General features: G+C 35.4%; 1 protein-coding gene across 1 annotated transcript in view; it reads left to right on the forward strand.

Annotated features, from left to right (window-relative positions):
* Positions 1 to 21,341, forward strand: part of TRDN (triadin) — a 303,903-nt gene that overhangs the window by 43,253 nt on the left and 239,309 nt on the right. Inside the window, exons 6-8 of the mRNA XM_060114534.1 lie at positions 8,236 to 8,289; positions 11,700 to 11,759; positions 19,037 to 19,219. Coding sequence (XP_059970517.1) covers positions 8,236 to 8,289; positions 11,700 to 11,759; positions 19,037 to 19,219 — 297 coding nt within the window. The remainder of the gene's footprint in view (positions 1 to 8,235; positions 8,290 to 11,699; positions 11,760 to 19,036; positions 19,220 to 21,341) is intronic.

A 21,341-nucleotide genomic window follows, 5' to 3' on the forward strand; every position in this document is an offset into this window, starting at 1 on the left:
ATTCTGTCAGTTATGGTTATATATGACGGATAGTTAGGAATTTAAATTGTTATCAAAGCATTTTGAACTCTTATAAGAAAAGATACACTATATCCAAGGTAATCGTAGCCCGAAATGATTATAGAGAAGCCAGCAAATATCAGAGTATAAAGAGATCTATTATGCAGAAGCTGATGTATTAACTTCTGTCGCACAAAATGTCTACATCCTTCTGTATTCTTTGTCCTGAAAATTAACATCACGATTCACCCAAGTTATTCAAGTTAAAAAGCTAGGAGTCATTTTGGCCAGTAGTGGTACTCAATCCTGACTGGACTTTAGAATCATCTGGATAGGTTTAAATATATATATTCATGTGCAGACTCCATCCTGGTTCCATTAATGTTTGGGAGGTGAGGCTAGAATTCATGTCAGCCTCTTCAGATGAGTAGCCATCTCATGAATATTCTCAATGAAACACCTAGCCTAGGGTTCAAGTTTATCCCACAGAGGTTCTCTTTGACCAACCAGTATGTTAACATAACTTCTACCTGGATGTCTTTAGGTGGGACCTGCACCAATCTCCTCCACTCTCATCACTACTGGAGTAGACATTTATTTATCTGCTTTATCTCTGAAGGCATTTGAGTTACAATCCCTGCCATAGACCTGTTGGTCTCTTTCAATACCAAAGTCCAATCCTGAATGGCCCTTTGTCATCCTCTCTCTTAATTATAATTTAGTCTATTCTCACCTCTCCTCTCCCATTACTATCCCCTCTACAGTCATCTCCCAATTAGGTTATGACAGTTACTTCATAACTGATTTCCCTGCATTAACCCCTGAAAGCCATGTTAATCATGCTCATGGGCTCACAGTGCTTTAGAGATAAAAGCCACACTGTAATGACATAAAAGGCCCTCATCATATGATCACTGATAGATAGCCAGTGGTCAGCTTTGTCCACTTTGCCACTTACCTTCCCTATTCCGCAAGCTCCTCATCAACCCGCTGCATTCCCAGCTCTCCCCCTGCTCCCCTCACCACCTCACTCCACATCCACCAACACCTCCCATGCCATAGGCAGGCTGAACTTTTGGGCAGTTCCTAAGCCAGCACTGCTGCTCTCTCATAACTGTGCTTTTATATACCTGTTCTCTCTGACCATCGGCCACTTGGCAGGCTTCTGCTCATTTTTTTGATTCTCGGAACATCCCTTCCTTCAATAGGCCTCCTTTGCTGTCCCTCACTCTGTGGGCATTCAGGTACTTCCTCCTTGCTACAGTTACATCCTTGCTTTCAGCCTTTAAAGCATTTTGACACCAAATTTTAATTGTGAGTATATTGATCTAGCTCACTGAGGGCAGGAACTGTGCTTGTCTTTTTATATGTTCTAGGTTGGTGTTGACATTTATGATTGTGTGTTTCCTTATTCATGAACAAAGAGATTCAGGCTCAGTGGTCTCTCAGCTTCCTATCAGCTCTGAATTTGTGTCCTTATATTAAATTAAAAATCATTCTAATATCTAGCAAAGTGCCAAACAGACGAAACACGTTCAATGCATGTTGAAATAATTAATGAATTAATTAATAAAGCATTCATTTTCTCTATTTTGTTAATATTTACTTGATTTCTATAGAGAACTTTTCCTTTGACAATCTGTGTTTATTTTCAAGTGTATATAATTATGCGGCTTTAATTGGGCCATTGTAATGTCAAATTTATTTGGTCAGAGGCAATTGAAGAATTTGACAGTGAGCTCCATATTAAAACAAAAACTATCTGTAACATGTAATCAGAAACACCCACAATAAATGTATAATAGTATAGGTTAAAGTAATACAGATTAATTTGGACAATTTGGAAAGTGCAGAAAAAGAAAGATACAAGCAAAACTCAGTTCTCCAGAGAAAAATAGTAATTTATTTTTTTACTTTCCTCTGCTTTTTCCTTCCATGTGGTTACTCTTTTATTGCATATTGTCTTGCTTCTTTTTCAATTGCAAATTTTATTGTTGGTTTCAGACACCGTTTAGGCTTCTATTTAACTATTAAACATGTCAGTATCCTCATAGAACAGAGTAAACCAGAAAAGACTAGAACCTGGTGATAAACATATAACTAGATGAGAGAATTTTGTCTCTCTAGGATGGCTCCTAGCCAAAAGGAGGGCCTTGTAGGCATTCAGAGCAATAGGTGTCTGCTACATCCACCTGGGTTATCAGGTGTTTCACTGAAGAGATGACCTCAGGTATAGTGAGGGAATTTACACAGCAGAGTGGGTGCTGATGAATGGCATGTAGTTAACATCTGAGGGGGCCAGTTAGTGGGAATGGGGGAGTGTCCTGGCAGACAGTTGGTGTAAATAGAAAAACTTGCTATAGCTGTTAAGCAATAATAACACATTAATTTATTTATTGCACTTACTTTGTGCCAAACACCATACTGGGAACTAAGAATACTAAGAAGAGTAAGACCCAGTCCAATGAGAGATCTAAAAACCAAGTACACAGTCACGTCATCATGTGGTGAATACTCCGCAAAGAGATGTCCTGGACGAGAGATGCTGTTTGAGGAAACATCTGGCTGCCCTAGTCGCTGAGTAGGTCTGACCTCAGTTTTCTGGAAGGGCCTTAATTTGGGATTTAGGTGTGCACTCTGGAACTTAAAATGGAAGATACGATAGCTAGGTCAGGGGTCAGTCCTCAAGGAACCAGGTGGGAACTTGGTTAAAGGAACACAAGAGCAGCCCAGTGACTAGTGTCAGTGTTCGTTTCCTAGGGCTGTTGTAACAAAGTACCAAAAACTGGGAGGCTTAAAATAACAGAAATGTATTGTCTCACATTTAGAGAGGCTAGAAGTTCAAAGTCAAGGTTTTAGCAGGGTTAGTTCCTTCAGAGGGCTGTGAGGGAATCTGCAGGCTTTTCCCAGCTTCAGGGGCGTTTGCTGGCATTCACTGGCTTGTAGATGAATCACTCCAGTCTCTGCCTTTACCTTCAAATGGTGTTCTCCCTGCATCTCTGTCCCTTCTCGCTGTGCATATTTGTCTCTGTGTCCAAATTTCCCCTTTTCATAAGGACACCTGTCATATTGGATTAGGAGCCACCCTACTGACCTGATTTTAACTTGATTACCTCTTGTAAAGGCCCTATTTCCAAATAAGATCACATTCTGAGGTACAGGAGGTTAGGACTTCGGCATATCTTTTCTCGCTAACGTAATTAAACCCATAACAGTATCACATGCACAAAGTCAGGGGAACATTTTTTAAAAGGGTTAATAGAGAACAATCATCCTGATTGACTGGTTTAGGATCCTTTCTGAGAAACTATTATAGGGCCGGAATCATAGGCTGGCATGGCATAGGGCTGAAGATGAGACTCAAAACCCAAAGAGGGCAGGACGTTAAAATGTATCTAAATATCCTGGAACCCTTTGTGAAAATGCTCTCAAAGTCCACAGGTTAATTTAGTTAGCCTGTGTTGTATAAATTTACTTTTGCCTTCTCTCAGCTGTACTTAATTGTCTCCTTGAAGTACAAAATATATTTTATTTTCTTCTTTGGCTGCTGTGAATGATAAACCTGTAAAATGAGAACAGAAAGCCCTATACAAAGCTATGTATCTCCTTCTGCATAGCGATTGTTCACTTATGAGGAAATCATTATGGTTCTGACTATGGCCATGTAGCCCCAGGTGAAGGGGAAATTACCCATACAATTAAATCAGACTTGAAAGTAAAACTAATCCTTTAGAATTAAAAAAATCTATTTTGTGATTGAAAGCATATGTATCAGATGAGCTTTGTAACTTTAGGTAATTTGCCTAATCTTCACTTTAATACATAAATAAATGTAATTTTATTATGAAAAAGAATTGTGTGCATTATTGTAGGATAGATTGTAGATAACATGCTTGGAGAATCTAGTTAGTATACTTGGGCTCATAAGAACAAGTCTGCACAGGATGTGGGATGGACAAGGCAGCATAATCTTGTGGGGAGAGTACTAGTTTAGCAACATAATTGAATTCTTATTCTACTCTGCCATGGACACTTACGCGGCTGTATTTTCTTATCAATGGACAAAGAACTTCAGGCTAATTGATCTCTTAGGTTCCTATCAGCTCTAAAATTGTGTACTTATATTAAAGTAAAAATGATAAATTCTTCCTTAAAGAAGAATGAATAATATAATCTTTGAGAAGTTTCTCTACTCAAGAATGTTTTTCTACTGAATTCATCATTATCATATAAAGTGTGTAGATCATTTTGTCTTAGCACAGAATGGAAATTCGACAAATTGAAATTGCAAAAAAAGAAAAAAGAAACACAGAGATATACACTAACCAAGAGTACATCTGGCATTTTTGTTTAGTGGTGGCTAAAGGATAATTTTTTTAAATGATTTAAAATGAATATGTATCTTGCTCTTTCATAAAAAATGATGAATTGAAACATGGGTGTATATGAATTTTATGAAACTGTTTAAAATGTTGACCTATTTAAAATTTATAGACCACTTCAGGGCTAATACCTCTCTCAACAGCAGTGCCAGAAATCTGAGAAATAGAGAAATTAATTAAAAGAAAAATCAGCAAAATCTATTACAGGTAGCTGTGCTCCCCAAAGTGTTTTCTAATGCAAAGGTGTAGTTGTTACATGCTTATCTATCCAATTCCTTTTGCTTCAGACCCTCAAGCTTAGTCCAGTCCAATAGTTCTGAAGTCAAGTATGAAGTTCCAGAGTTACACTTAATTAAATTTTCTTGCTACATCAATTGAATAATAGAGTAGCCTATACAAATCAGTACTTTAAAACTTTTAATGCCAAAACTTTTGAGTTTTGAACTCAGAGCAGAGAGATCTGCAAAGGATTCTGACAACCTGGACCCTAATACCTGCTGCTTGGCCCCTTGCGCGTGTTTTGCCCATTAGGAACCCAGGGTCAGGTGCACTCTGAACTCTGATACACTTCAGAAAAGGACACAGAGCCCGCCTGGGGTGTTGCCATGGCCAAGAGCTGTGAAAGCACAGAGCACAGCTGGCAGAGTACTGGAGAGAGAACACATGGGGAGGGCAAGAGACGTGCTTCGGAGTTCAGCTGAGCTGAGTGTTCTGGCCAGGGAAAGGTCAGAGTCTGGGCAAGTGCAGGAACAGTAGGGCCATGCCAACTCAGATACCAAACATCAGGGCTGTTCCAACTTGTGTATTCCATTTGTTTTTTATTATCAGCATGCCAAAGGGAATTTTGTTTTTTGTAAATAAGGATGACAAGCAAATTAAGCTCTAGCAGGTGCATCAAGTTTATTTTGTCCTGAGCTAAAACTATCCTAGCTAAGATGTAACTTACCAAACAGAGCTGGTGACGAGGAAGGTACTTTTTTTCTTCTTTCATATGAAAACTTCTGTGAGTTCTAAGCCAAGAGATGCATGAGCAAATGTAATTGTTGCAGCAAATTATTTTTGTTTTAGAGGGATTATTAAGGCAGTTATTGATGGTGGCACTATTTTGATAAAAGCAATTTCAAAGCTTAGTGTTTGAGCTCAGTCTTGCCAAAGTTTGAAGTTTCCATCCAAGAAGCTTCAGTGGCTCCCTGCCATGTTGAACAGCTCCCTAGAGCATGTGGTTCCAGCTGCTTCACTAAGCAGTATTATGGTACCATTTCTGAGGAAGATAATGAAATTCCAGCATACAGCACTGTGTCTGTAAATCAAAACTTAGACTGCGAGGAACCGGATTTTTCCCCAGGGTAACAAGAATAAGGCATACATATGCTAATCTGAGCCTGAATTCAGACCCCTTGCTTTTTGATTTTGTATTAATTCTCCCATTTATACCCATGCACACGTCAATTGGAAAATCCTTTAGTGGAATGGACAACCAGCTGTCGGAGGTGTCTGAGGTCTGGTCCTTCACAGAGGCAGAGACACAGATTAGGTTTTCTCCTGGGGGTCTTGCCAATCAGGGTTTCAAAAGCACAGCTTATCTCATGCAAACTTCCTTTCCCCTAGAGAAACTTTAAAAGAGGCTTTGTTTTTGCCAAGATTTTCTTTTGCTTTTCAGCTTAATTAATAGTGATCCAAAGGAACCGAAATAAGCTATCTGTGGTCATGTGTGAGTGCTGATGTCCTACTCTTATTTTGTGAGATTTTAATATTGAACTTAGAAACTTAGAAAACCCAGAAAAACCACTGAATGTGGAAAGAAAAAATAATGTCTAGATGGTCTATGATTTTTTTTCTCTTCTGTTTCTCACTGGGTTTTAATTATTTAGGAAATTTTAACAAATTGCAAAATATTTAAATGATTGGAAGCAAGCAGTGCGTATTATATCCATACAAATCATCAGTAAATAGAATTGTACTAGAAGATGAAAGTAGCTCTTCTTATAATATTTTAGAATTTCCCTTGTTCAAAAATATCTATTAAGAGTCCACTGTGAGTCAGACACCATGTGATGAGCCAGGATACAAAAATAAAATAATATGGCATAGCCCCTAAAAAGAGTTCACCTTCTTGGGAGTCAGATTTATGAACAATTGCTGTATTATTACTTAATTGATAAGATAGAATTATGCACATGGTGCAGTTGGCATATGGAATAAGTAGAGATCAACCAACCCTCTGCAGAGGAAGAGACATTTGAGCCAGGACTGAAAGGGTACATGGAACAGAGGAAATGTGGGTGTGGGAAATCTAAGTGAAGGCACAAGCAGACAGAGATGCAAAGGCATTAGGAGGGCATGTAGCATGTTTATGGAATTCCAAACATTTTGTTGTAACTGGAATGTAAAGTTCAAGGGGAAATTCCTGGTAGGTAAGATTGGGTTGATAAGCAAATGTCAGATCACTAAAACAATGAAATATTTTTATATTTGATATAGCACCTACCATGTGACAGATTACCATGCTAAGCAATGAGGGAGTTACTAACACTTGTATCAGATCAATGGTATGATCAGATTTTCATGTTAGAAAGGCTACTTTGAGACTCAGAAAACTCAAAATCTAAGTGTTCAAGACACTATTCAGGATATTAGTGTAATAATATTTATAATAATAATATGCCCAAGAAGGACATCATAGTCCCACTTTTGAAATGGTCTCTTTCCCCTTTCTCCTTCCTACTCCCCTACTAGGTTAATTTCTTCTCATCTTTCACATCCTTATATATCATTTCTACCAACAGACCTTCCCCAAGCACACAGACTAGATTAGGTCTCATTTTATACATTGATATGCTACCCTGAATATTTTCTTCATGACAATTATTCTAACTGCAATTAACTACCTTTGGGATTATTTGTTTGGTATCCATCATCCATTAGCTTGTTGACATCATAATGATAGGGATGAAGTCTCTCTTGCCTAGCGAAGTCTTTAGCACATAGCTGGTGCTCTTTCTATAGTTTCATGTAAATAAATTATAAGTAGGGAGTGTAATATTGGATAGAAGAAGATGGGTAAAAGGAATATTTAATAGGTAGGATTGCAAAAGCTTGGCAAATGGACAAAAATGAAAAATAAAAGATGAATCCTGGATGAGTCCCAAGTTTCTAGTTTGGATAATTGGAGGTGCCATTAATAAGAGTTATGACTGAATTATGGGGGAAGATTATAACTTAAATTTGAGCCCTACTATATTAATTAATTGAATCATAGCTCATATTGAGTTAAATTTTGTTTCCTTTGAAAGGGTTTCATGTCATTCCAGTTTCATTCCAGTATATTTTCAAAACCTATTTGCATGGAAATCTCCTGTAGAATATTAACATATACTATCTATTGTATATTATTGTGTATTATCTATTGTATATCTATTGTATATATCTATAGTATATTAACATATACTATCTATTGAGTGTTCTTTGCCTCAAGTTCAAAAGATTCTCTCTGTATTTTTGTCTTCACAGTTTTGGTGTTCCTTCAGTATTGAGCTGGGCTTCTTTGGCAGATAGCATAAGACATTTAAAAACTTTTCCAATTCATTAAATTGAAGTTAAAGATTTGGAAAAGTTGAGGGGTAGTCTTTGCAGTCAGACCTGGCTTTGGTATGAGTTTGTCCTTGGTTACAAAATAAAAATAGAAATTTAAAATATCTATAATTATTTTAACATTTAAACCTGTGTAAAACCTCATGCTAGTTAAAGATTTCCAAAGGCAGTAGATAAGTTTTTGACATCAAAGACTGCCATGCAATCATCTCATCTTTTATTCTTTTTATTTAAATGAAAGGTATTGTCTGTTTCTTTCCAGTTACACACAAAGAGAAAGAAAAAGACAAAGAAAAAGGAAAACCTGAAAAGAAAGGTATGGAGTTATTCTTATTGTGGTTTTTACTCATTGGTCTGTCACTGTTTGACACTTTCTTCTTTATGTCCAAATTTAGATGACCATGAATTAATTTTTAAAAATAATATTATGATAATTTTCCTTAGAATTGAATGTGAAAAGAACAATTTCTTGGTTGAAGGAAATAAAATACTTATGACTCTCAAACTGTTACCAATTTACTTTCTGGAAATGTATCAATTTTTCCCCTGGCAATTCTGAGATTGTTTTAGCCAACAATGAGGATATTATTTCAGAAAATAATTGCCAGTTTGATAGGTAAGGAAGTGTACTTCATTACCTTAACTTGCATTCTGTGATTATATATTAGACTGGACTTAAAACTTTTTTAGTTTTTATTTGTTTAGAATAAGCAATGCACACTCATTGTTTAACACATAAAGGTACATTGCAAAAAGCTTTCTCCTGCCTTGCCCACACCCTCTGATGCCATTCCTTATCTACCCACACATACACACAGTAAACCGCATTTATGAGCTCTGTGTGCATCTTTTCAGAAATTCATTATGCATTTAGAAGACAATATACATTATTGTCTCTCCCTATTTTTACACAAAATTTAGTCCTATGTTCTGTCTTTATAACAATATACCTTAGAGATCTTTCCATATCAGTAAACAGATTTTTCCCTCATTCTTTTTAAAAAGCTGCATAGTATTTAAATAGAGATATTTTCTTCCACTATATCTTTTAATTGTTTGTTATTTGTAGATTGAGGGATCTGAATGTGATTTTTAGTGATACATATTTCTTGTATAACTCTTCACACTCACTGCCCATTTCGCCTGATGATACATGTATGTGTCATTTGGGTATACATCACTGATCTGTTACGTTTACAAATATATTTCTTATATAGTTAGTTTTGTAGTTAATGTAAGGGTTTCTGTCTGTGTGAATACACATGTGTGAGTGCATATGTGTGATATATGTATGTGTTTTAAGTTCTTGAATTTTTGTGGGGCTAGATATGTTGATATTTTCTTTTGGTATTTCTGCTCTTGAGTCTTAATCCAAGGATTAATTCAGTAATTACTAATATTCCTCAAGTTTAAAAAATTAGGTTCATATTTCACACTTAACTTTAATTCATAAAAAGTCTATTTTAACATATGATGTAAAATAAAGTTCTAACTTAATTTTTTTGCTCTTGTTTTAGAATGGATCATGTCTAGGATATTTAGGCTAAATTTCAGCTGATTTATGTATCCACAATACACATAGCCTACTGAGAAATTTTATTTTGTGAAACATTCCACTTAGCTAGAATGTTTTACAATGCTTAGGAATCAGATGAGTTGAAACATGCTTCATTCTTCCTTATTCTAAACTCACATTTGAAAATTTGAATTAAATAGTTGTTCTTTTATTAATGTTTACTTTGTGATAATATCCATGAATTTCAATACAGCCATCTTCTTTGTTCTAGAAACAGGTGTCCATTTCCTACCTGCTATTGACTTATATAGAATTATTGGCATCAGGTTCTGTGTACTCTGACTAAATGAAATAATCTGATATTTCTTGTGATTTCTTTCCATCTTTACAATGGCTAAATACTTTTCATTGAAAAATAATTGAGAATTTGTTGCCCCTAAATTATACATTTGAAGAAAATTTGTCCAAATTCAAAAGCAGAAACAAAACACTTGTGTCCTTTTATTTACTGTATACCAATTAAAGGAGTTTGCTTTTTATAAGTTATACTGTAGCCCAATGACCTTGAAGGAATTGTGCCCTCCTTCAGCAAATATTGTCCAAGCTGTTACTCATAACCCCAAATGGTAGTGGAGATGACTATGGGCCAGGCTGAGAAGTGGAAAGGCTAAAACTCTGGAGAGGAAGGAAACTGCTGTCTTGGTAACTCTGCTGCTGCCATGATCTCATGGACTTCAACTGGGCATTGTGCCCTAAGCTTTCTATGAGACTTGCATCATCTTTCCAAAATTCTGGGGAAACCATTCATAGACTGTATTTTAAAAGAATAATTATTTAAATACATATTTTAAGCACATCATTTTCCTTTTATAATACAAGTAAAACTGATTGACATTAATATTTGTATTATTTAGTTAGGGAAATGAAAATAATTAGGGCTCCAATTTTTTACTCTAATAATTTGGCTCTTTCCTTAACCCAACTATTTTAATTAAAATCTCTTATCATTTAATTTTCCAATATTTCTTTAACTCTCATTATTATTCTCTAATAAATACTATGTAAATGTTGAAATATGTATAGTGATTTGGGAAACTACTAAACCGTGCAGTTTAATACATTTGAAATATGAGGATAACCTGCTCATACTGTTGTACTTCTCAGAAGTCCTTTACTTAAACCATTAAGAGACACAAGATTTTACTAGTCTATGTAAGTAAAATAGAAGTTGATAAAATAAATTTATATTGTTTTATAAACATTGATTATTTTTATTAATCTATTACATAAACAACTACAAGGTATAATGTTTCAGGTATCATGTCAAGTACCATTCAGTTAAGAAGCTGCACTCAATCAGTAATCTTTGATGGTTACTTTATAACCCATTAGTGGTTCTCAACCATAGGTGCTCCCCTTAGGAAGTATTTGGAAAAAATTTGGTTGTTAAAATGTCATTGGCATGACGGGCATTTGGTAAGTGGGGACCAGGGAAGCTAAGCATTTTTTCAGTGCATAAGACAATCCCTCATACTGAGAAATTGTTCCCTAAAAGTCAATTGTGTCCTTGTTAAGACACAGTGTTCTTAATCAAAGCTGTAGTCCTGATAGTTATTTCTTTTAATTGTAAAGACAGTGCTTCCTCCTGATAAAATGATGTATCTTTCAACAAATTCTTTTTTTTTTTTTTTTTTTTTTTTTTTGCCATACGCGGGCCTGTCACTGTTGTGGCCTCTCCCGTTGCGGAGCACAGGCTCCGGACGCGCAGGCTCAGCGACCATGGCTCACGGGCCTAACCGCTCCGCAGCATGTGGGATGTTCCCAGACCGGGGCACGAACCTGTGTCCCCTGCATCGGCAGGTGGACTCTCAACCACTGCGCCACCAGGGAAGCCCAACAAATTCTTATAAATTACTCTCTCTGTTTGTCTTTCCTGAAAGCTATTATTCTAAAATTCTACTTAGAATGATAACTTTAAACAGGAGGGTGAGACTAGTTTTCAAAATGCTTTCCTAAGTCTTAATGCCAAGTCTTTTAAATTAAGTTTTATACAGTTTTTATTAAATTAGTAATATTTTATTCCTGAATTGGGCTCATTAATGTCATCAGTCTTCAAACTAGCTTATGATTTTGGTGGCTATAATACTGAGGTAAAGAAAAAGCTCAAAATCTATTAAGAGTGTGTACTAATATAAAATTTTCTGTTTAAGCAACTCACAAGGAAAAAATTGAGAAAAAAGAAAAACCAGAAACAAAGACAATGGCAAAAGGTAAATTATACTTTTTACTTTAAAAGATTACATTTTGAGTAACAGGTAGCTGGATGATTGTAAGCATTCACCATTTCCTTTACATAAAATTTAATTTGGCCTTACACTTAAAATTTAATATCTAAAAGAATAATAAAACTGAATACTTAAAATAATAGAGCATCTCCAAATGTGAGAAGAAAATGAAGAGCTTTCCCATATGTGGGGGGCAGAATTTTGGTCCCCATTACCTTCATCCCTTGGTGGCATCCCCTTAGCTAGGTTACATTACATGGTCAAAAGAGTTTGCAGAAATAGTTAAGGTGGATCTAAAATACGGAGATTATCCTGAATTATCCAGGGCTCAGTGTAATCTTGCGAACCTTTAAAAACATAAAGATGTGGCAGAAGAGAAAGATTTGAAGTGTCAGAAGGACTTGGGCCCCCACTACTAGCTTGAAAATTGAGGGAGGTACATGGAAAGTGTGAGAAGGGAATGAATTCTGCCAACATGTTGAGTAAGTGTGGAAGCCAACTCTTCCCCAGAGTATCCAGTAAGAAATGCAGCCCTGCTGACAACTTGATTTTAGCACTGTGGACCCTAAGCAGAAAACCTATTTGAGCCACATTATGGCAAGACTTTTGAACCATGGAAACCAGAAGATATTAAATGGTTGCTGGGTTAAGCAGCTAAATTTGTGGTAGTTACTATAACAAGGGGAAACCAGTACAACATATCTGGTTTATAGTTTGGATCAGTATTACACCTTGAATTTAATTTTAGAACACTAAAATTAAGGATTTATTTTTCCAAGAAGGATAATGCATCAACTTGATCAATATTTTAAGCATTGAGGGCCTTAACTGTCTTGATAATACACCAAAGAAAAAATCAGTTAGAACATCAACATAATGTTATAAACTTTGGAAGATTACATCAACTAGTTTTTATTCTAAGTTTGTCTACAAATCGTTTGATGTTAGAAAAATACAGGTTTTGATAGTTCAGTCTTATCTACTAAATTCAAATTGCTTCCTCATATTTTATTTATATATATTTTTTTTATTGAAGTATAATTGATTTATAATATTGTATTAGTTTCAGATATACAGCAAAGCAATTCAGTTATAAATATACAAATATTTTTTCTGATTATTTTACATTATAGGTTATTATAAGATATTGACTATAGTTCCCTGTGCTATACTGTAAATCCTTGTTTATCTAGTTTTTATAGAGAGAAGTATATCTATTAAATCCATACTCCTAATTTATCCCTCCCCAACTTCCCCTTTGGTAACTATAAGTTTGTTTTCTATGACTGAGTCTGTTTTCTGTTTTACAAATAAGTTCATTTGTATTATTTTTTAGATTCCATATATAAATGATGTCATACAATATTTGTCTTTTTAATATTTTTGTTTTAACTTTAATTTAAAAATTTAATGTTTTTTTATAGAAGTATAGTTGATTTAAAATATTATATTAGTTTCAGGTATACAACATAATGATGCAAAATTTTCATAGATTATATTCCATTTAAAATTATTATAAAATATTGGCTATATTCCTATATTATATCCATGTACCTTATTTACTTTACATGTAATGGGCTGTACCTCTTACTCCCCTACTCCTATCTTGCCCCTTCTCCCTTTACTCTCCCAACTGGTAACTACTAGCTTGTTCTCTACATCTGTGAGTGCCCCACATTTTGTGTTTTTAATGTCATGTTTTACATCTTCATGCTTATAGCTTAACCATTTATTTCAGTTATAGATGAATTTACGAGTTTTTTGTCTTTTAATCTTTGTACTAGCTTATTTAAGTGGTTGATCCACAGCCTTTACTATACATTTGCCTTTACTAGTGGGATTTTTCTTTTCCTATAGATTATTATTTCTTGTAGCTTTTTCTTTTCCACTTAGAGAAGACCCTTCATTGTTTCTTTTAGGGCCTGTTTAGTCTTGATGAACTATTTTAGTTTTTGCTTTTCTGAGAAGTTCTTTGTCTTCCTTCAGTTGTAAATGATAATCTTGCTGGATAGAATATCCTAGGTTGTAGGTTTTTCACTTTCAGCACTTTAAATATATCAGGCCATTCTCTTCTGGCCTGCAAAGTTTCTGCAGAAAAATCATCTGGTAGCCTTATAGGGATTTCCTTGTATGACTCTTTGTTTTTTTCTTGCTCTTTTAGAATTCTCTGTCTTTAATATTTTCCATTTTAATTATGATATGTTTGGGTGTTCATCTTCTTTGGGACCCTCTGTGCTTCCTGTACCTGGATATCTGTTTCCTTCTTCAGGTTCAGGAAGTTTTCAGCCATAATGTCCTCAAATACATTTTCGACCCCTTTCTCTCTTCTCCTGGGAACCCTATGATGTGAACACTGGGTTGTTCAGTGTTGTCTCAGAGTTCCCTTAAACTGTTCTCATTTTTTAAAATTGTTTTTCTTTTTACTGTTCTGATTGGGTGATTTCCATTATTTTATTTTCCAGATCTCTTATGCATTATTTTGTATCACCTAGTCAGCTGTTAATTCCTTCTAGTATGTTTTTTCATTTCAGTTATTATATTCTTCAGTTCTGATTGGTTCTTTTTTATATTTTCTAGTTCCTTGCTAAAATTATCATGGTGTTCATCTATTCTTCTCACTAATTCAGTTAGCATTCTTATTACTAATGCTTTGAACTCTTTATCTGGTAATATTTATCTTTGATTCATTTGATGTTTTTTCAGAGTTTTTTTTATTGTTCCTTCATTTAAAACAAATTCCTCTCTCTTCTCAGTTTTCTCAACTATCTCTATGAAATTAGATGAAACAGTAATCTATCCCCATCTTGAAGGGGTGTCTTTATGTGGGAGTGCACCTATAGTCTTCATGTGCCAAGTGGCTTTGGTTGGAGGGCTGGATCTGACGTGAGCATGAGTCTCATCTTCCCTCATGGTGTGCAGGCAGCTCTCACCAGCTGGAGACGGAGGGTCTAGGGCCAGAGCCAGGTGTGAGCCTGGGCTTCTCCTCTGTTCAGAGGCTAGCACTGCCCTATTGGGGACTGGATCAGGTCCCAAGTTGCTGGAGGAGAAGCCCTGATGTTTGGGACCAAGCTGGCTCTGTTTCCTCTAAGTGTGTGCTCTTCCTGCTCTGGGCATTGGCACCTTCAGCACAGAGTGGAGCAGTACTGCAGCAAGAGGGGCTGGAGTGTGTACTCAGCATTATTCAGGGTGCAGGCTGGGGTGCTCCCAGCACCCCATTCAGAATTCTGGTCCACTCCCCATCTGCTGCCTCCATAAGTGCCAGGAATGACTGCTGTCACCCAATTAAGATGAGCCGGCTCTATCCTTTATAACCATGCACTCTCCTCAGCTGTGGCAGCCTTTGCCTTAGGGTAGAACTGCACCACAGAGCAAGCTTGGCTAGAGTGGGTGCTCAGCTTAGGTTGGGGCATGAGCTGGAGTAGTCGCTGGAAACTGGCTAGAATCCCAGACAGTTCAGTTTGCTTCCTCTGCTTTGTTTCAGGAGTAAGTGAGCATGTGTGTACTCTTCCAGAGCAGAGTCTAGGTTTCTTACAGCCCTGCTGTCAGTCCCACTGGTTTTCAAACCAGCTAAGGGGACTTGTACTCCTGGTGTCAGACCCAAGGACTGCGGTGACTGATATGTGTTTCAAACTGCTCACTCCCCAGGGGGGAATCTGCAAGCCTAGTTAATCCTGCTCCTCTTCTGTGTCCCCTTCTTGTACAGGTCACAACCTAATTGCTTCTCTTCCTACCTGATTTTGTGTGTATCTTTCTTAGAGGCTTGGTTGTAAAAAAGTCTTTCTGCCAGTCTCCAGTTTGGTTTCAGTGAGAATTGCTCCACATGTAGATGTACTTTTGATGTGTTCATGGGGGCAGTGAGCTCTGTGTCCTCCTACTTGGCCATTTTATCTCCTGCTCCCTCCTCGTATTTTAAAATATAGGTTTTATGTGATCAGTATATTTTAGAAATCTAGTATATTTTCAATGGTCTAAGCATGTAGATAAAAATTGGAATGTATTTTCAAAATTTAATGTGTTTACCTACACAATGTAAAATAATTAGATATTTGAGGAAGATATATTTTTTACTAAATTTTTCCATGAGGTAACCAAACATCATTTTATTGAAGTTAGGATGGATGAATTGAAACTTAAAGCTAGTAGGAATGTTAGAGATTATTCCAATTAATTACCTAACTTAACAGATGACGAAATTTACTTCTGGGGAGAGAAAACAATTTGTCCAGATTATAAAGCTAGTATGTAATTGAACTAAGACAAACCCCAAGTGAGTATAAATCAAGTACTCTTTCCAAAGATAATTAAATAAAGTTCTTCAAGCATCCATTATTCCTTCAACAAATATTTATTTAATACTGTATTAATTATTTCTTGATGTGTAAAAAATTACCACAAATTTAGTGGCTGAAATCAACACACATATATTATCTCACAGTTTCTGTGGGCCAAGAATCTGGATATGGCTCAACTTAGCCTTCTGTCTTATAATGTCTCACAAAACTGAGATCAATGTGTTAGACAGGGCTGCAGTCCCATCTGAAGTTTCAGCTGAGGAAGAACTATTTCCAAGTTCATTTAAATGACTGTTGGCAAGATTCAGTTCCTCAAGGCCTGTTGCATAAGAGTCTCAGTTCTTCCTGGCTTTTGGAAGGAGGCCATCCTCATTTCTTGCCACATGAGTCTCACCAATATTGCTGGCTTCATCAAACCCAGCAAGAGCGAATCAGCTAGCAAGAGAGCAAATTAGCTAGCAAGACAGAAATAACAATCTTATGTAAAGTAATCATGGAAGCCACATACTGTGGGTTAGCAGCAAATTCATAAGCCAGATCACATACTTACATATTTACATATGTAATCTATATGTCAGTATGTTGTACACATGATCTGAATACAGTGAAACAATTACTTTTTTCTCTTCTTGATCAAAATTGTTCATTCATAAACATTTATTCTTTGTTTTCTCTGAAAAAAGCACTATGTTAGACATTATGTTGCTACAAAAATGAATAATATAGTTCCTATCGTCAAGTTGCTTTCAGTATGGTAGGGAAGACAGATATGTGAACAGCCATCTGTAGTACAAGATAAATAGTAGGGAATAACGTGTACCTAAAAAAAAGTTGAGAAAAATTTAATCTTGGGTGAAGAAATGATTAATTCCAATGACAGAGTCATTTGCTGCATATGAATTGAGCACAAAGGGATTTAATATGTGTGTAAAATCTGAAAAACTAGACAATATAACTTGGTAGTATTTGACATGTGGAAAATACATGAGATATTTTTAAAAAAAGAAAGTAGTCTATTGTAGGAAGAAACTTTTGGAAAGATGCTATGAGAGGAGAAATGATGAAGCCAGATATCACAGGGTTTTGTGGTTTTGTTTTGTTTTCATTTTTTTTTTAATTGGGTATCACAGGCTTTTAGTCAGCTCTCCTCAGATAGGAACATTGTCCCGCCAATCTTCAGAGCACTGGCTGCAGGCTCTGGGCCTAGGTCATGCTAGGCTCTCTGGATGGGTTTGTTAGGTGAACATATGTGGATTGTATGACTCTGAGGTGCTGTTGGCCATCTCAGAGGAACTTTCTCTCCAAGCGGACATGAATAAATATTTTGGTGTGGGGTCCTGGAATGATGTTGATTTAAAGTCATTTGCACAGAGCTGATGGTTTCAGTCATAGAAATGTATGTGTCTGCTGTAGGAAGGAGCAGAAAGCAGTAAAGGAAACTTAGAAAGTGTTTAAAGGAAGTAGAAGAAAATCCCCAGTTGATTGTAGTCACAGAAGCCACAAAGATGTTGGAAGCTTGTGGAGCAATTGGGTGATTCTTCTATGAGAGTTTATGGTCAGTAACTTTGGGAAACAGTGGGTAGCATTATCCCCCTCCTTGAAGATTCTTAATGCACTTTAGCTTTGATAAATTCCATAGTAAAGAAACCAGTGTAGCTTAAGTGTTTCCCAATTTATTTTGATAGAAATATCCCCTACCCCTAACACAGCATCAAGATTTCCCTGCGAAGTTTAACAGTGCTTTGGGAGGTGTTAGTCCATTCAGTTAAATGCAGTACCACAGGTGATATTGTGGTTTCACAAGCATCAAGCATTAGCATTTTCATTCTTCTCTTTGCAGGACTTCATAATATTATCATGTCTTAGTCTCAAATCCCAGCTTAGTGTACTAAAGTCAAGTGACTTGATTATAATATTTTCATCAAATTCTTCAACATGAGTTACAATAAAGGCTACCCATTACATGGGCAAATGACGTTAGAGGGTCCAACACTATAGCAGACTTACTATGAAGTCTAATGATTATGTGTGATCCCATAGAATAAATAACGTCCAATATGCAACTTCTATTATGAACACTTTCCACAAATGTGTACTATATTATTATTGCTTTTTTAAAATAATTGAAAGATTCTCAGACTGATTAGTTCACATTCCCAGTTCCCTTCCCCCAATACATGTAATAATATCAGAATAAAATATGAATGTATAGAATATATGTGTATGTATCATAATTCATATATATTCACATATATGCTAATTTCTAGCACTTTCTGTTTTCTAGGATATATTTAAGGGCTTTAAAAGTCACCTGAATTATTATTTTTCAATTAAAATAAGCAGGAGCCAACATCTTAATTTCACTTTCTTTCCATCTCTTTAAAGTCACATCATTAGAGACTGAATGTCTGAGTTATCCCTTAATGGATTTTATTGTTTTGTTTCTATTAGTCATTACCAGTGCAAATAATTTTCCATTCGTCTTCATAATAGTTACATTTAAAAAATATTTTGTTGACAATTCAGTTTCTTAAATGACTTTTATGATATTTCAGTTGTGGACAAAAATGATCATATCGTTTTAAAAGGTCTCTTATTGGGCTCTTTGGTATGGACATGGATTTTCACTGAATATGTCTATATATATACTTCCCTCCAGAATCCAAATCCTTCCTTGTTGATATACTTAGTTCCTGACTACCTAAAAAGTAATGTTTTCATGTACAAATTAAGAAAGAGTCCAACTTTCAAGTTAGTTACATTTTTTTAGTAATCTAACATGCCACTTCATAAACTATATAAAAATCAAATGATAGTCATAAGTATTTATGTCAGTGACACAATTTTTTTGTTTTTCTGTTCTCTTTCTTTTAAAAGTGTTCTTAACAACCAATGAAATATGAAATGCTGCATTGGTTAAATATATATATATATATATATAAAATTCAACTTTTCTTTAACTCCATACAGAAGAGAAGAAAGCTAAGACTAGAGAAAAAAATGAAGAAAAGATTAAAAAGGAAGTGAAAGGTGTGAAACAGGAGAAGGTGAAGCAAACAGCTGCAAAAGTAAAAGAAGCACAGAAAACATCACCTAAACCCAAAGAGAAGGACAAGAAAGATGCTGCAGTGGTGTCCAAGAATGAACAGAAAGGTAAACATTCAGAGGAGGTGGCCAGAGGTTCTAAGAGAGTATTGTGCAAGAAGCAGATGCAGTGAAATTAAAAACTGATAAAAGACCAAGATCAGACTTTACATGGGAGTAAAAGACTTGCATAAGTGAATATACCTGAAAGGAAATACAATAATTTGGGGGTTAAAATTTATTTATAGAAATACTAAACTGTGTTCACATATCTAAAGATGCATTTTGATGCATTTTTAAAAGAGGATTTGAGTTAGTATCTGAAGTTGTTTAAAGGACACATACTCTGTCCTTTGTGTACTCTTTGAAGAACAGCAATACAGGAAACTGACAATTCTCAAGGAGTTTATTAAGGGGTGGATGTTCAAATCATATAGAAGAAGTATCATAAAAAGTATCCATACATTCCTGTAGCTCTGCAAGAGCATATAATTTAGAATATACATTGAATTATTAAATCCAGTTTGTCCAATGACTAAATTTATCACCTTAGAAAGCTCTGTATCTTACATATTGTGCTGCTTTTCTATAAGAGTGATGTCAAACTTAACATCCGTACTTCACGGAAATAGAGCATTTACATGGAGGTGGCATGTAAACCTGATATTCTTTAAAGAAAGGTGCTTGTAAGCATAAAAGGGTAGAGTTTTAAGAGGTCAGCTGAGGGCTGTATTGTCACACATCTCCCGCCCTTGTTGAATCTTTCCTTCCCTAAATCCACCCCTGGTTCCAAGTTGCTACACAGTCCTGAGCTTCCCCACACAGAATGTGGGATCTGCTCTGTATAGACTATTCCTACAAATGTTTTTTAGGGGTGTTGCAAAATAAAATTTGTCCTTATTCTGAGAGTTTTAATAGTTTTATTTGAGGGCTAAAATTAAGGAATTGTTTCCATAAGATTTGCATTAAAGAAGTTAAAAATATTGTTACTGAGTAAGCTATTTGGACAGTGAAACTGATAATTTTCCCCACTATAAGGTACAAACAAGATATGAAATTTGCAATCTATTCTCTTTTTGTTTAAGATTCTACATACAGGTGAAATTATATGGCATTTGTCTTTGCAATCCACTCTTGTATATTATCTTTGAATCACTTTTTCCCCTGAATTCACAAGTAATATTTGGAAACGTTTATTTACATAAAGGAAAAGGTGTATTTTTTGAAAATGTATTTTAAAAAGGAAAAGAAGGAGGGAAAGAAGAAAGGAAGTTTTTTTTGTAGTAGTCCACAACATTTTTTTTTTTTTTTTTTTTTTTTTTTTTTCTGTACACGGGCCTCTCACTGCTGTGGCCTCTCCCGTTGCGGAGCACAGGCTCCGGACACACAGGCTCCGCAGCCATGGCTCACGGGCCCAGCCGCTCCACGGCATGTGGGATCTTCCGGGATCGGGGCACGAACCCGTGTCCCCTGCATCGGCAGGCGGACTCTCAACCACTGCACCACCAGGGAAGCCCCACAACATTTTTAATTTAAGTAATCTTATCTTTTATTTTAAAGTAATACTGATATTTAAAGCATATGAGTGGAATTAAATCTTTGGAGCCCAAAAACCTTTCTTCAATTTTAAAGATGATTATATTGCCTTGAATCAATTAAAAATATTAATTATCATCTCTAACAAAGCTGTATGTTATTTATGCAATAATTGGGGTAGGAAAAATATAGTAAAAAAAGAAAAATATTTTGAATGGACTATTTTATTGTGATAGAAGACAGGAAGATTAATCTTCTAATTCACTTATATGCTTATTTAAAATTATTATCAAGATCCTAAAATACTTGGCATTTTAGATTGCCTTTTAAAAAAGAAAATAATCACACAAAAAAAGAAAATAATCACATGAAACCAGATTAAACGTACCAAGCATATTTTTGTTTTTTGTCCATAAATACAGTGTGTAAAAATTCATTCCAGTTATATATGGGAGTACCAAAATACTTATCTAGCAACTAGGAATATGAGTACACTTTTGGATGTTCATTTTTAGTATCTTAGTTATTTGGGGGGCATATCTTATTGATGAAGACACGTCACTAAAATATTTCCAAATAATATGTATTTTCTGGGTCACATATACTATATTTTATTCCTATCAGTAATCAGTATTGAAGATAGCATTATATTACC

Source organism: Mesoplodon densirostris, chromosome 12 (genome assembly GCF_025265405.1).
Source record: "Mesoplodon densirostris isolate mMesDen1 chromosome 12, mMesDen1 primary haplotype, whole genome shotgun sequence".
Taxonomy (NCBI): domain Eukaryota; kingdom Metazoa; phylum Chordata; class Mammalia; order Artiodactyla; family Ziphiidae; genus Mesoplodon; species Mesoplodon densirostris.